This window comes from Martes martes, assembly GCF_963455335.1.
Source record: "Martes martes genome assembly, chromosome: 14".
Taxonomy (NCBI): Eukaryota; Metazoa; Chordata; class Mammalia; order Carnivora; family Mustelidae; genus Martes; species Martes martes.
Window position 1 is genome coordinate 57,253,317 of NC_137902.1, and position 13,326 is coordinate 57,266,642.

The 13,326-nt window shown below is 39.3% G+C and overlaps 1 protein-coding gene across 13 annotated transcripts; it reads right to left on the minus strand.

Annotated features, from left to right (window-relative positions):
• Window positions 1-708: 708 nt before the first annotated feature.
• HNRNPH3 (heterogeneous nuclear ribonucleoprotein H3) lies at window positions 709-12,065 on the minus strand. 13 transcript variants are annotated; one of them, XM_080822903.1, is made up of 11 exons: window positions 11,559-11,697; window positions 10,689-10,775; window positions 6,483-6,617; window positions 5,816-5,954; window positions 5,158-5,297; window positions 4,575-4,661; window positions 4,146-4,261; window positions 2,584-2,719; window positions 1,319-1,414; window positions 1,149-1,241; window positions 709-1,007 (listed from the first exon to the last, which is right to left on the minus strand). In XM_080822903.1, exons 3-11 carry the CDS (start codon window positions 6,592-6,594, stop codon window positions 931-933), a joined length of 996 nt encoding a protein of 331 aa, XP_080679029.1. In that variant the 5' UTR covers window positions 6,595-6,617; window positions 10,689-10,775; window positions 11,559-11,697; the 3' UTR covers window positions 709-930. The 13 variants fall into 13 exon arrangements, with proteins under 13 accessions (XP_080679029.1, XP_080679025.1, XP_080679026.1 ...); XM_080822899.1 differs by having other exon boundaries at window positions 5,113-5,297; window positions 11,559-11,600; XM_080822900.1 differs by lacking the exons at window positions 10,689-10,775; window positions 11,559-11,697 and adding an exon at window positions 11,969-12,065 and having other exon boundaries at window positions 5,113-5,297.
• Window positions 12,066-13,326: the final 1,261 nt, after the last annotated feature.

Genomic DNA, 13,326 nt, shown 5'->3' on the forward strand with positions numbered 1-13,326 from the left:
CCAGGACTCTCATTTTAATTAAAACTATCACATGGACTTGTCTCTTACATTTGTTTAGTCATTTATACAGTTATTGAGAAACCATATGCTATATTGGGCAGAAAAACTGAAAATACAACTGTGAGAATTATACTCCAGAGTAAATACTTTTGTACTTATACTGAATTCTCATGTCACTGAGAATCTTAACCTAGTCTAAGACATTTTTGAGATAACTTACAACTATCACTTTTTTGGAAACATATTTTGGTACTTCAGTCAAGTGCTGAGTGAATTTATTCTAAAATCTAGGGCTAGAATTTTAAACCTCCAACATTCTCATCCCCAGGTAACACAATTATGAATATTCAGAAATCCAGATACCTCAAGATCTTCAACATTTCAGAGCTATGCCTGATAAATGACATTTCAAAAGAATGACTAAAATAGTAATTAACTGAATTTACACTCCTGAAGCCACCTACACTCATCTTTGTTTTTATATTTACAGTATTGTCCAGGAGAAAAAAAAGTTACACTATTTTCCAAGCTCTATTCCAGATGTCTGCTTATTGATAAGACTTGTAGTTTATGCAAAGGTGAACCATTGTCCTCTACAATTACACTATACTACTTCTTGTAGAGCTAATAGTAAAATACATCAACCCAAATCTTAGGAAAGCAGCACATCCTTAAGAGTAACTAGTATATAAAAAGTATCAACATCAGTGGTTTGAATATAAAAATTTATTTTTAAGTCAAAGTATGCAACAAATAAAACCTACAGAAAACAGATTTTTCCATCACAATCTGTTGCTTTACCAAATAATATTTTGAAAACACATTCCTTCAGTCATTATAAAGTTCTTAAAATACAAAAGAAATTAAATCTGTAAGAAAGTCTAGTAGACCAGACGCTATTGTCAGGACTTTTATGTTGGTGGTTATGCTTTAATACATGCCACGCCATCCACCTCCACTCATGCCCCCTTGCCCATAGTAACCGCCACTGCCTCCACCACCACGGCCTTAAAAAACAAAAACGACAAAACAAAAAAAATTTGTTAGGAACTATCAGTACATACTTCATTGATGATAATACATGAACTTAAAAATGTCTACGCACATGGGGACTAACATATCAAACCGCAGTAACCAATGACACTTACCATAACCACCCAAGCCATCAGGAGTACCATATCCTCCACTGTAATTGTTACCCATTCCCATTCTTCCAACAGATCCATAACCTCCCTGATTATCTTTAAAAAGAAGAAAAAAAAAAAGTGAGACTGACTGCTACATTTGTAACTCTGCTCATTTAAAAAACTTTACCTACCCATTCCATCTCTGCCGTAGCCTCCCATTCCAGAACCTCCCATTCCAGAACCGCCTCCAGGAGTAGAATTCAAGAAGAGTTCAATGTACCGATGTTCTTTAAGACAGAGAGTAACAAGGAAGGAATGATGGATCAAAATTTATCAACAAAATAATTAGCTAATATTAATTAAGCTAATATTAACCTGGAAATATATTTACATACTTCCTAGTGCAGCAATAAGATGAATGCCAGAGGCTAAAACCTAACCTACCATGTTTTGTTCAAATTGTATAATGCTAAAAACATAAAATGTGGTTGGGGCCTCCATTTCCTTATATAGAAAAGGGGCTGATTCCTTATTTCAGAACCAGTTACTGTGCTGCTTAAAGTACATTCCATGGGGCACCTGGGCGGCTCAGTGGGTTAAAGCCTCTGCCTTCGGCTCAGGTCATGATCCTGGGGTCCTGGGATCGAGCCCCGCGTCGGGCTCTCTGCTTGGCAGGGAGCCTGCTTCCCTTCCTCTCTCTCCGCCTGTCTATCTCTGTGATCTCTGTCTGTCAAATAAATAAATAAAATCTTAAAAAATACATTCCATGTCCAAAGAAATGAATTTGAATGTCATGAAAATAACGTCCATGAAAGATTACTACAAAGTGATTTGTGTGTAGCCAGATTTACGAATCATTGGTCCGGGTAAAATTTAATGGTTTAAAACCAGTTTGATGCGGGGCGCCTGGGTGGCTCAGTGGGTTAAAGCCTCTGCCTTCAGCTTGGGTCATGATCCCAGGGTCCTGGGATAGAGCCCCGCATCGGGCTGGCTCTCTGCTCAGCGGGGAGCTTGCTTCCTCCTCTCTCTCTGCCTGCTTCTCTGCCTACTTGTGATCTCTGTCAAATAAATAAAATCTTTAAAAAAAAAAAAACCAGTTTGATGGCATACAGAAATAACTCAGCCAACTAACTTAGTGGATGGGTTAAAAAGTCATAATTTGCAAATGGCATAGGAACTCAAGCACATGCTAGTAATATACCTATTTTCCCTTTTTAATAACTTAAGCTTAGATAACCTGTCAAGTACTGAGTCTGAATTAACTCTTCAAACTGCCCCCCACCCAACGCGAATGAAGTCTTAACTTCTTAGAGGCCATATGGTTTCAGGTCCCAATGACTACCAAGGGTTAACTTACCTACAAACCTTGTAGCATATTACATTTGAGAAATCACAAATGTTATTTTATAAACAAGTTCACACCTAAGAAAATAGATAGCAAGCCAAGGATACTTACGCATGTTATTCTTATCTTTAGACATGGCAGCTACAGCATCTTCATGTGTCACAAATTCTACATCTGCCTCTCCTGTTGCTCTGCCATCAGCTCCAATATCAATATGCACGCGTATTGGATTCAGTGGTGAGAAGAACTAAATAAAAGAAAACACTTATTAAATCGCCACATGCCTTGGTTTTCCCTCATCCACTGAAACAAACCTTTTTACTGCCCTGTATTGCAAAGCTAACAAGTCAACTACGAACATTCTAGGACCATAAACATAGAGGAAAATGCAAAAAAATCACTTCTTTAAAATAAGCTCAGTCAGGGGCGCCTGGTGGCTCACTTGATGAGCGTCTGCCTTCAGCTCACAGTCCTGGGACAGAGCCCTGCATCAGGCTCCCTGCTCATGAGGTAGCCTGCTTCTCCTCTGCTTGCTGGCTAAATGAAACATAAATATTATCTTTTTTTTTTTTTTTAAGATAGTGAGCACAAGCAGGCAGAGTGACAGGCAGAGGGAGAAGCAGGCTTCCAGTCAAGCAAGGAGCCGGATGCGGGACTCGATCCTAGGACGCCGGGACCACGACCTGAGCCAAAGGCAGCTGCCCAACCGACTGAGTCACCCAGGCATCCCTATAATCTTTTTAAAAATAAAAAATAAAATAAGCTAAACGAAAGGGGGGGGAGCTAAGTGGTAACAGGGGAGGGGATCTAATCCAGAGCACAGTTTACTCTAAACAAATGAAAACATCTTATACCCTACCACTGAGAGGGAGAAGAATTAAGTCTTCCGTTCCTACTCCTCCCAAGGAAGTATTTCAGAATTATCGTTTGAAAGGTAAATAGGTAACCAGAGACTTAGAAACATGTGCAGAGAATTTAGGTGTTATGATTCAGACCAGTGGAATTTGACACATTGTTATAAACTATACATGGGTACCCCCAAAATGTATCACTTAGTTGTAAATCACAAGTTAATCAGATTAAAGTGATCCTAAAAGGTACCTGGAACTTAGGACCAATGAGTTCCCTGTAAGATCTACAGGTACATTTCTTTTAGAGCCAGGTAAATAGTCCTGGCTTTGTAGGTCCCTAGATCTCTACTGCAACTACTCAACAGGTAAATGAATGGGTGTGACTAGATGCACATGAGCTGAAGTTTGCAGATACTCTAACCAACTTGAAACCAACCAGTTTTAAGTAAGCAGTAGCATACTCCCATTATTTTCACAGCTCCTAATTGTAATCATTCTGTAGCTACAAAGCTGAACCAAACAACTAAATCTTTTCCACTTTGTACGTTTTCCACCTTCAAAACTTGACACAAGGGCAACACTCTGTGCTGATCAATCTTTTCCCTAAATTCTTAACTGGATTTTATGAATCTACTTCCTTGAATCCCAGGTAAGTCAGCATACAATGGACAAAAAAATATTCATTAACCAGTATAAATAAGAGTATGTGTATTTTTTCCTATTAAAGGCATTTGACGTAAAACTATAAAGAAAAAGAGAACATTAAGAATACTTCAAGATTAGATACCAGGATAAAAATTAAAAATTACTGATATCACTCACATTAGCAATGTCATTTTCAGTTGCACGAAAAGGTAATCCTCTCATATGTACAAAATGACCACCATGAAAACCTGAACTTGCATCACCAGCTCCACCATAGCCATGTCCTCCCATACCTAAGAGAATAAAATTTCCAATTATAATCCATTGATACATGTAGTAAAGCATTTCAACAAACTTACTCCTGATACATACCTTTTCTTATTTATACCTTTTTCTTTGACCAATTAATCTTAGGAGTTGATATGAACATCGAAATCAAGAATTTACCTTTAAGTATCCATCTATATAAAGCACCACACAGGTATGCACTGAAATATGCTCAATCCGACAATTTCATAGAAGTCACCAATTATCACCACTAAATGTTTTGTAAAACAAATATTTAACATTCACCTAAAAATGAGTATGTCTTTAATATTTGTTTACCTCTTCCATCTCTCATTCTGTCATCAAAGCCATCATTTCCGTAGCCATAATTATTATAGCCACCATAGTCATCAAAACCTCCATAACCTGTGTAATTTAATGAGAAAATACATGAATACACTTTTAAGAGAAATTTTATAAACCATTTTATAAAATCATTTTGTGGTAGGTAGTCTGGTTATCTTATTATTACAAGTTTACAACTCCCAACTCAGTGCATGTAAAAAAAGCAGCAGTTAGTAACAATCAGTAGAAATAAAAAAAAATCTTAGAATACATTTAAGACATCAAAATTAACTTTCATCCTGATGTCAAACAAAAAAAGTGTCAAAATATGCCAATATCTTCATTTTACTTTCTGTATAACTTATATAGGTGCCAATATGTGCATCAATCAAGTCCCATAGCTGGCTATTTTCATGAACAGGTTTTAAAACCTAGTAGGTACTGATATTACTGCCATTTCTGTATTTCTTGACAAAGTGTCAGGAACATTAAGAAAATGACAACAGAACCTTTGTTCATTAGATACACATACCACCATCATATCCATCACCTCCTCGTCGCATTCTGTCATACATACTTCCACGCCCAGCTCCATAATAACCCCCTCTTCCTCCTATCGGTCTATCATATGGTCCCGGTCGCTGGCCCAGCAATCTTCTTGGTGGATCATAAAATCCTTTGATTTCACTCCTGCTACTTCTGAAGATCTCAATATACCTATTTAAAAATGGTTTAAGGTACAGGTTTCAGCATAAATGTATTAGAATAAGTAAGATATTGGGCAAAAATGCAGTAAGTTTTTCTACATCTAGATACATAACCCAATTTAAATTGCCTAAATACACCATAAATTAACATTTTTTATACCTACAAACTTAAATAATAAATATTTAAGTTTTACATAGACAAATTAGTCACTTGAAAACAATTCATGTAATATATATTTTTAGCTTGTTTCCTTTAGTACATGATAGGTGTTTAGAGAAAAATAGCTGATTATACAAAAGCATTTATCAACATCCTACAGAGAAATGGAAACAATCTAATTTTAATTTAAGCAAACTATTAGCATTAATTCCCCACCCAAATCTGTAGTTTTCAAGTTAAATTTAGATAATTATCAATTCTTTTAAACTACCCCAGAAAAATGTTATTGTAACCCCCCCATTAAGCAATAGTGACCCACAACCCCCAAAAATAAAAATTTAACACCATCCCAAACTCTCCATCCCCACCTGTGCCCTATTCTTTCCTTGTGTTTCCCCAGAGCATTTTCTGCTATCTCCTTTGAAGCAAACTGCACGAAGGCCTCCCCTGTGCTTCTCCCCTGGTAGTCCATCGTCAATGTTATCCCATTTGGCACGATTTCCAACCCTTTAACCCAAGGACAAATAACCCCATCAAGGGGAACAGTGTTAAAGGCTGAAACATTCCCATCTGAATCAAATATTTAAAACAAGTCTAAACAAAACAAAACAAAAACAAAACAAAAAAGCTTAAGTTTCCCATCACCCCATAATACAAGCGGAAGATTTTTTTCAAATATTATTGATTACATTTTTTTTTGCAACCAGTCTTTTTAAATTACACACTAAAAGCTCACCTATATTACATTTAAAAAGCTAAATTAAATTTAACTATGCTCCATAGGATAATTCATGGTTCATTTCATCACACATAATTACTCTCAATTAAGTTTATTGCACATTAGTTAGGTTTCACATATTCTACACATTCTGTATTCAGTATTAACTGGAGCATATTTCATAACTCAATACATTAACCAAGATATCATACTCAAAAAGTCCCCAAAACAAATGGGTTTTACAAATTAAAAACTGAGTAATACAATAAAAATATAAAATTAAAATACTACTAAACTTTGACTAATACTAGAGGTACCTTGAAAGAACTGAACTATTTCCTCTTTGCTGCAACCAAATGGCAGTCCACGAAGTCGTACTGTCCCATCACTAGCGTCATTTGGACCATTATGTTTCATAACCCAATCCATCTCAATAACGTTTGATTTAAATGCTATAAAAAATAAACAAGCACATAAAGCAGTCAATCAAAATATACTCTTGCTACAGGTACTGAAGAAACACCACTCAGTGGTGCACAACAGGAAATATAACATACGGCTTGTTGACAATGCCACGGTTCAGTGGCATGACACCTTCCCATTTCTGGGTAGGCAAAAAGACTAGGAAAGTAAGTGATACCTGACCCTTCTCTCCAAAAAGTACCCAATTTCAAAGGACCAAATTTTATATAATGCCCAATCTTAAGAAAACTTACACAATTACAGTATCAGTCTTCAGATTCTCCCTATTTCCTGACTCTGTCATCTGTATCAACTCTAGCCTTTCCCTCATCTTATTTTCATTCATATTTCTTCAGGTTTTACTTATTATTTGTATTATGTAAATTCTAAAAAACTTAATCACTCCAAAGTTGCACATTGCACTAATGTCCATTCACAGCAAGAGCCTAAGTCAGAAGTTCAATGAGTACTTCTTTGATGTTAGAAAAATAGCATTATAAATCGTCTTTTTAGATGCACTTTTAATTCTGAACACATCGAATTGTTTTTGAAGGAGGAAAAATTCTCAACTCTGTTTTAACTAAATCTCAACACTCCTCAAAAGCTCCTCAGTTTTAAAATGAGTTAATTAGGTGAGTTTTAAAATTGAGGTAAAATTCCACCCAAAAGTGAATGCTTTCCAACAGGTCAAGTGTTTTTTGAAGCCACCTATTGGAAGTTATTGGAGATAGTACATTCAAAACCAGTTCACTCACTGCTTTACATTTAAAACACAAAATTTAAAATACGCAATACATTCATATTCAAATAGTATTTTAGGGTACAGTGAAAAGCCCTCCTAGCCCTCCAAAAAGAACCCATCCACACCCAGTTCCCTTCCCAAAAGACAACAACATTCCTTTCTTTTAGAATTCCAGAACACTTCAAAGAGGCTAACGCAGAAGTCCTTCAGCTGCAAAAACTTACCAGACCTTACAAATTTCACTAAGCAGCTGTAGGAATCCTACTCACCTGAGTATTTCAAACCTTTCCCTCACCACCTCCTCCCCTGTAAACAAAACAATTTGTTCACTTGATTCCTTTATGCTTCAAGGTAATTTCTTAACAGTGTTCACTAATATTTGATTTCACACCATCTAATTATATCGGTCCAACTGTTAGGGGGAGCATCTGCAAAGAGTAAAAATTTTTTTTCCTAGAATACGTGCATTCAAAATAACCTAAGGTTGAAATTTTCTAAATGTGTTTATTAATCAAATACCTCTGCATATAAATCAACTTTCATACTTGTTTCGCTTTTTAAAAGTCCTGAGAATCACTCTAGACAGAGAAATCCAAAGTGGGACTATGATTTTTGTTATCAGACATTACAACTGATTTTCAGGCACCTAAACAACACACTAATTTTTTTGAGAAAGGGAGAAAGAGAACCAGGTTTGGAATCCTCCTTCTGCCACTCACTGGCTAATTAAAGCAAACTTAACCTCTATGTTCAGCTCTAAAATACAGCAGTGGTGCCCGTACCTCTCTAGACTGTTTTAAGACCTAAAATGCTCAGTCTGCAACATGGTAATCAGTCAATGATAGCCATTGTTACTGCCCCTCCTGTAAAATTACTGCAACAGACCACAAAACAAATAAATAAATGAACCGTAAAAGGATGGAAAACTATCCCGAGTCTTGAAAGCAAGTAAGGATAGGTACAAGTGGTTTCCAAAGTCAACACAGGCTTAAGGTCAAGATTCCTTAGGATTTGGGTGGGGCAGGGGGCGCTATTTACTATAACACGTGTTAGCTAGATGAAAAAACTGTTCTGGAGTAGTTTCAAAACAAGTAGACTCTCAATCAGTTTGGGAAAGAAGTTGAGATACATTGAAGATCTCTACCATTTTCTTAAAAACAAAACAAAACCTACCCCAAACTTAAAAAAAAGCCAAACAAAAAAATCTAAAACAAAACAAAAACTCTTTCCTATTAAGGGTGATTCAAGAATAGAACAGAGTAAGTGGAGAGGAGGTAACATCTTACTTCCTCATGGAAAACATTAAGTATTTAGCAAAACCAATCTAATCTGTTGTGAAAAGACCTTAATGTGATGCTTTTTATCATTTAGGCCATTTCTTTCTACAATGTAAAGACACTGGGGAAAAAAAACACAAAAAAGGATGGAAATTATTTTTACTACAAAATTTAGCCCTTTCCAAGAAACACTAGGCAAGCAAACTAGTTTTGATTTTTGGGTCAGTCCATACCAAAGACACTTATAAACAAAATATTAAGTCTATTAAAAAATCACACTATACTGTTAACGCAAAGTTGATGAGAAATTAACCAGATTCAGAAGACAAACTATTTATAGGATGACTCTCCACCTTACATGCATTTAAGAGCACAAAACTTAAAGCCACACCTGACTTCCTTCAAAACTCAAAATTTGATTCTAGAATTCTACTTCAACAAAACCAAGACAAACTCTGAAGGCATACAAAAAGACCATCTGCTCTAATACGTTAATAAAGCTGTCTCGGAACTACCCAGAGTTTACTAGTTATTCAGGATAATCCATCTCAACCTTTCTTTTCAACGTCATATCTCAATTGTTTTAAGACTGCCAAGTGTTATTAGCACCAATTAAAAATACCAGCAGTTGAACTAGGGTAACTGTAGTCAGTTTTGAATAGGACTTTAATTTCCTAAAAGTTATGCTAAGTGCAAGCAGCCAGTCACAAAAGTCCACGTATGTAGGATTTTAAATGGATGAAGTTTATGGTATGTGAATTCTATCTCAAAGCTGCTAAGCACCTCTTAACACAGATCAACCGAAACATCAAATTCCTTTGTAACACAGAGGCATAGACTATCTTCTGAAGTATAATATGTGGTTAGGGTGTGATGCACCAATAAATAACTTTATAAATGGTACCCCACTGGTCCTAAAAAAATGAAAATGAACTTCGGAATTTGGCAAAAAGTGGTGATATGTCTAACTAAAATGAAAAATTTACATCATTTTCTCTTTCCAGTGTGCTTGCTGCTTAATTTTCAGTAGAAAAAGACACACCACTAATACCTAAAATGAGGTGAAGTCTAAAATTATAAAGGAGTTCTCTTCTAAAACAAAGTTAACATCACCTACTGCAGCTCAACCACTTATTTACCAAAATAAGAACACCAAAAAAAGAACATGGTTATTAAAAATATAAAGGCAATCAGCAATCGGATGGATTTCCAGATTCCAGATGATGATGCAGAAGAGGGCAGAAAAAAAAAGTTTCTAGGGTAATCGAATTAGGAAAGCGGTTTTATCATGTACTATTTTACAGGAAACTGGGCTTTTCCAAATGCTACCACAAACCAGACCGTCTTAAATAATATGAAGGGTTTTTTTTGTTTTTTTTTTTTAAGGCTGAAAAAGCAAGAGTTCCTGTAGGTATTCAGCTATTATTGGAAGCTGTTACTCTCAGGCTGCCTGTCACTTTGTACCTACTCAAGGAAAATTACAGACCCAGTTCTCTTGTTTTCTAAGGACCAAAAATCATCACACAACATGACTGGACTTTCGGTTTGTCTTTTTGTTATGTAGGTTTATTTTCTGGGTCAAAATATTACCACAGTCCTATAGTAAATAAAAAAACATGCTTAGCTACCGAAAGTAAAATAAAGGCTAACTGTATTTTGATTATTTTACTTCCACCGCCTCTTTGCACAGTATGTAACCTTTGGAGATTTAATATTGAAAAGTCAGTAACTCAACTGCTACACAAATTTATGCCATCGCTGATTGTGTTTTAATTGTTTTCCAAAGGTAAAACTCCTACTTAAATTATAACCGAGTATGTGCCAAACTACACAAAACCATTGCTAAACCACCCACCCCCACCCAAAAGTTCAGAAAGCTCTACCATAGTTACCTAGTCCTAAACGACCTATTTGAAATATGCCCATTTCACATTCCTATTTGATAAGTCATCCGCTTTACTGCTTACAAAACAATTACCCATCAAGTGTTTAAGATAAAAGTGAGAGAAAAAAAAAAAACCCTTTGAAAAATGAGTACGTACTCTTTTTCGAAGTTCCAAATCTGGAATATAAGGGCCGGCTAAGCGTCCTTTATTCCTCCCCGGAGACTTTTCGTTTATCTAGCGGCCCTAGAGACCAGAGAGCTAAGGAGAGTACGCCCCTTCCCCCCCCCCCACACCCCCACCTCTCCGTCCGGCAGCCAAGCCTGGCTTTAAAACCTTCGCCACCGGGCGGCGGAATTACAAAGGAGGCCGTCTGCCTCCTTTGTCCTGGATTTGGGAGTTGAGCGCCTTCGTCGCCATTGGCTTTCCTCCCCCAGCTCCAGCCTCTCTCATCTTGGGAATCTGCGTCAGAAGTCACTCGCAGTCCCGCCAGCCCCGGTAGCCCAGCAGAGACTGCGGAGGAAGGGAGGCCGCGGTGGGAGGCCAGGCCCATCCGGCGCCATTTCCATCGGGAGCGCGCCCGCCAGCCCAGGCCCTCCCCCACCCAAGTGCCCAGCCTTTCCCTGCTCGCTTCGTTCCCCACCCTCATCCCTTACGGGGTGCTCTGACCTCCCCCCGGCCTTCTAAGTCAGTTTTCGGAAGCTGAGGGGCAAAAAGTATTAAGAGAGAGGAAGGGCGGGAAGCCGAGGTGGCCGCGCCACCGTACCCAAAATGGCGGCGGCCAAACCAGCAGGGAAAGAGGGGAAATGCTGGATGACCCCCACTCCGGGCCTCAGTTTCGTTCACTGACTTTCACCCAAGCAAGTCCTCCCCACGGCAGGCCGCCCTCCCTGAAGTGGGAGATCGCCTGGGAGGCGCAGTCTGGCCGACTCCGAGCGGCGACCTCCACACTTCCCCCCCCCCACCCCCTCCCAGTCTCTCTTTCGTCCTTCTCCCGACTCCGCTCTCGACACTACCAGCCCAACCTACCCCCTTTTACTTCAGATACCCTGTCGAGCGACAGTAACGCCGACTCCGGTAGTCGCGGGGTCGGTCGGGAAGAGGAAGAAGTCGCTCGCCTCGTTTAGCGCTCGTCACAACGGTTCTTCCAACCGTCTCCAGCAGCGGCAACCGCTAAGGGAGCTGCGCAGCAGAGAGACTGGCTTGGGGGGATGGGAGAGAGCGAGCGAGAAGGAGGGGGTGGGGCGAGAGCAACGAAGACTGGCCGGCCCACTCTCGCGAGATAACAGATCCGATCCCGCGTTGGCGCTACGGCAAGAAATGCGCTTGCGTGCTAATGGGTTGTTCAGTCTGTTGGGGAAGGAGTGGAAAGTAGTCGAGCTGGTCCAGTTAGAGAAAGACGCGGATTACTGTAAGACTGTTAAATGCTCAGAGCTTACCTTTCTGCCCACTCTGGAAGGATGTGAAGTGGCAGCAGTTGTGTGCGTGTGTTGAAGCGGTTTGGAGAAGTTCGATTCTCTGTCCGCACCAAGAACAAATTCCGTAGAGGCCCCACCCTTACCCAGCGTCACCGGTAGAGAAGGGGTGCCACGTGGTTCGGCGGCCAAATGCTAAGGAGGGCTTTTCTTGCCAGGTTTGCGTTATGCAGTAAAAATAAGTGTTTTACCCCTGCGAAGATAAAGTGTCCACCAGACCCCGATTTTGGCTCTTGGGCTGGGGCTCCTTCTCTGCCCTGGCACTAAGGCACCGGCCTCACCCCACTCTCCACCAGCGGGTCTCCTTCCCTGAGTGCTCTTGATTTCCCCTCTGATAGTCCCAGGAGAAAGTACTCGCTTTTTCCTTGGGCCTTCCTTTTTCATCTCTCCTCCTGATTTTAATGAAGTATAATTAACATACAGTGTTAGATAGTTTTAGGCAGACAACATTGATTGGACAGTTCTTTCTCAGTGCTCATTAAGAAAAGTGTAGTCACCATCTGTTGCCATATAACATGTATTATTGACTATATTCCCAATTCTGGGCTTTTCATCTCTGTGACTTATTTACTTTATAACCAACTTTGTACCTCCTAATCCCTTATATCTATTTCACCCATTCCCTCTGCAGCCACCAGTTTGTTCTCCCTACTGAATTCATTTGTTCATTTTTGTTTGTTAGTTTCATCTCTTTATAACCTCAGTGACAAATCAGGCACTCATGACTGAGGAATTCGGGTTGTTTTCTAAATAGGGCTTTGCATTCTTGACAATTGCATGTACAGGTGACACCTAATACTTTGGGGTTATGCTGGCCTACCACCAGGGTCCTTAGGGACACCTTATGACTATTTTTTTTTAAAGATTTTATTTATTTATTTGACAGAGAGAGATCACAGTAGACAGAGAGGCAGGCAGAGAGAGAGAGAGGGAGAGGGAAGCAGGCTCCCTGCCGAGCAGAGAACCCGATGCGGGACTCGATCCCAGGACCCTGAGATCACGACCTGAGCCGAAGGCAGCGGCTTAACCCACTGAGCCACCCAGGCGCCCTGACTTTTTTTTTAGTTAAAAAAAAAAATGCAAGCCAAATTTCTGTGGGGAGGATGCAGGGTGGTCCTGGTAAAGAGATCAATGCAAGGTGAAATGCTAATGTAGGAACCATTATGAAGTGCAAGGGAGGGAAAGAAATGAATTTGAACACAGGGATTTTCCTTGTAGGCTGGAAATGTGGACCAAACTATGTTGCAGGCCTTTAATATTCAGCCAAAGACCTGGTACTTTGTACTACAGATGTTGCGAAGCCCTTGGGGTATAAGCGGTGT

Excerpts from the sequence above, each read along its gene's own strand:
- HNRNPH3 (XM_080822900.1), bottom strand. The coding sequence starts at position 6,594 with ATGGATTGGGTTATGAAACATAATGGTCCAAATGACGCTAGTGATGGG. Across the intron at positions 5,298-5,815 it reads AAGGAAAGAATAGGGCACAG|GTATATTGAGATCTTCAGAA; the intron begins GTGGGGATGGAG and ends ATTTTTAAATAG. Across the intron at positions 1,415-2,583 it reads TAAAGATAAGAATAACATGC|AACATCGGTACATTGAACTC; the intron begins GTAAGTATCCTT and ends TCTGTCTTAAAG.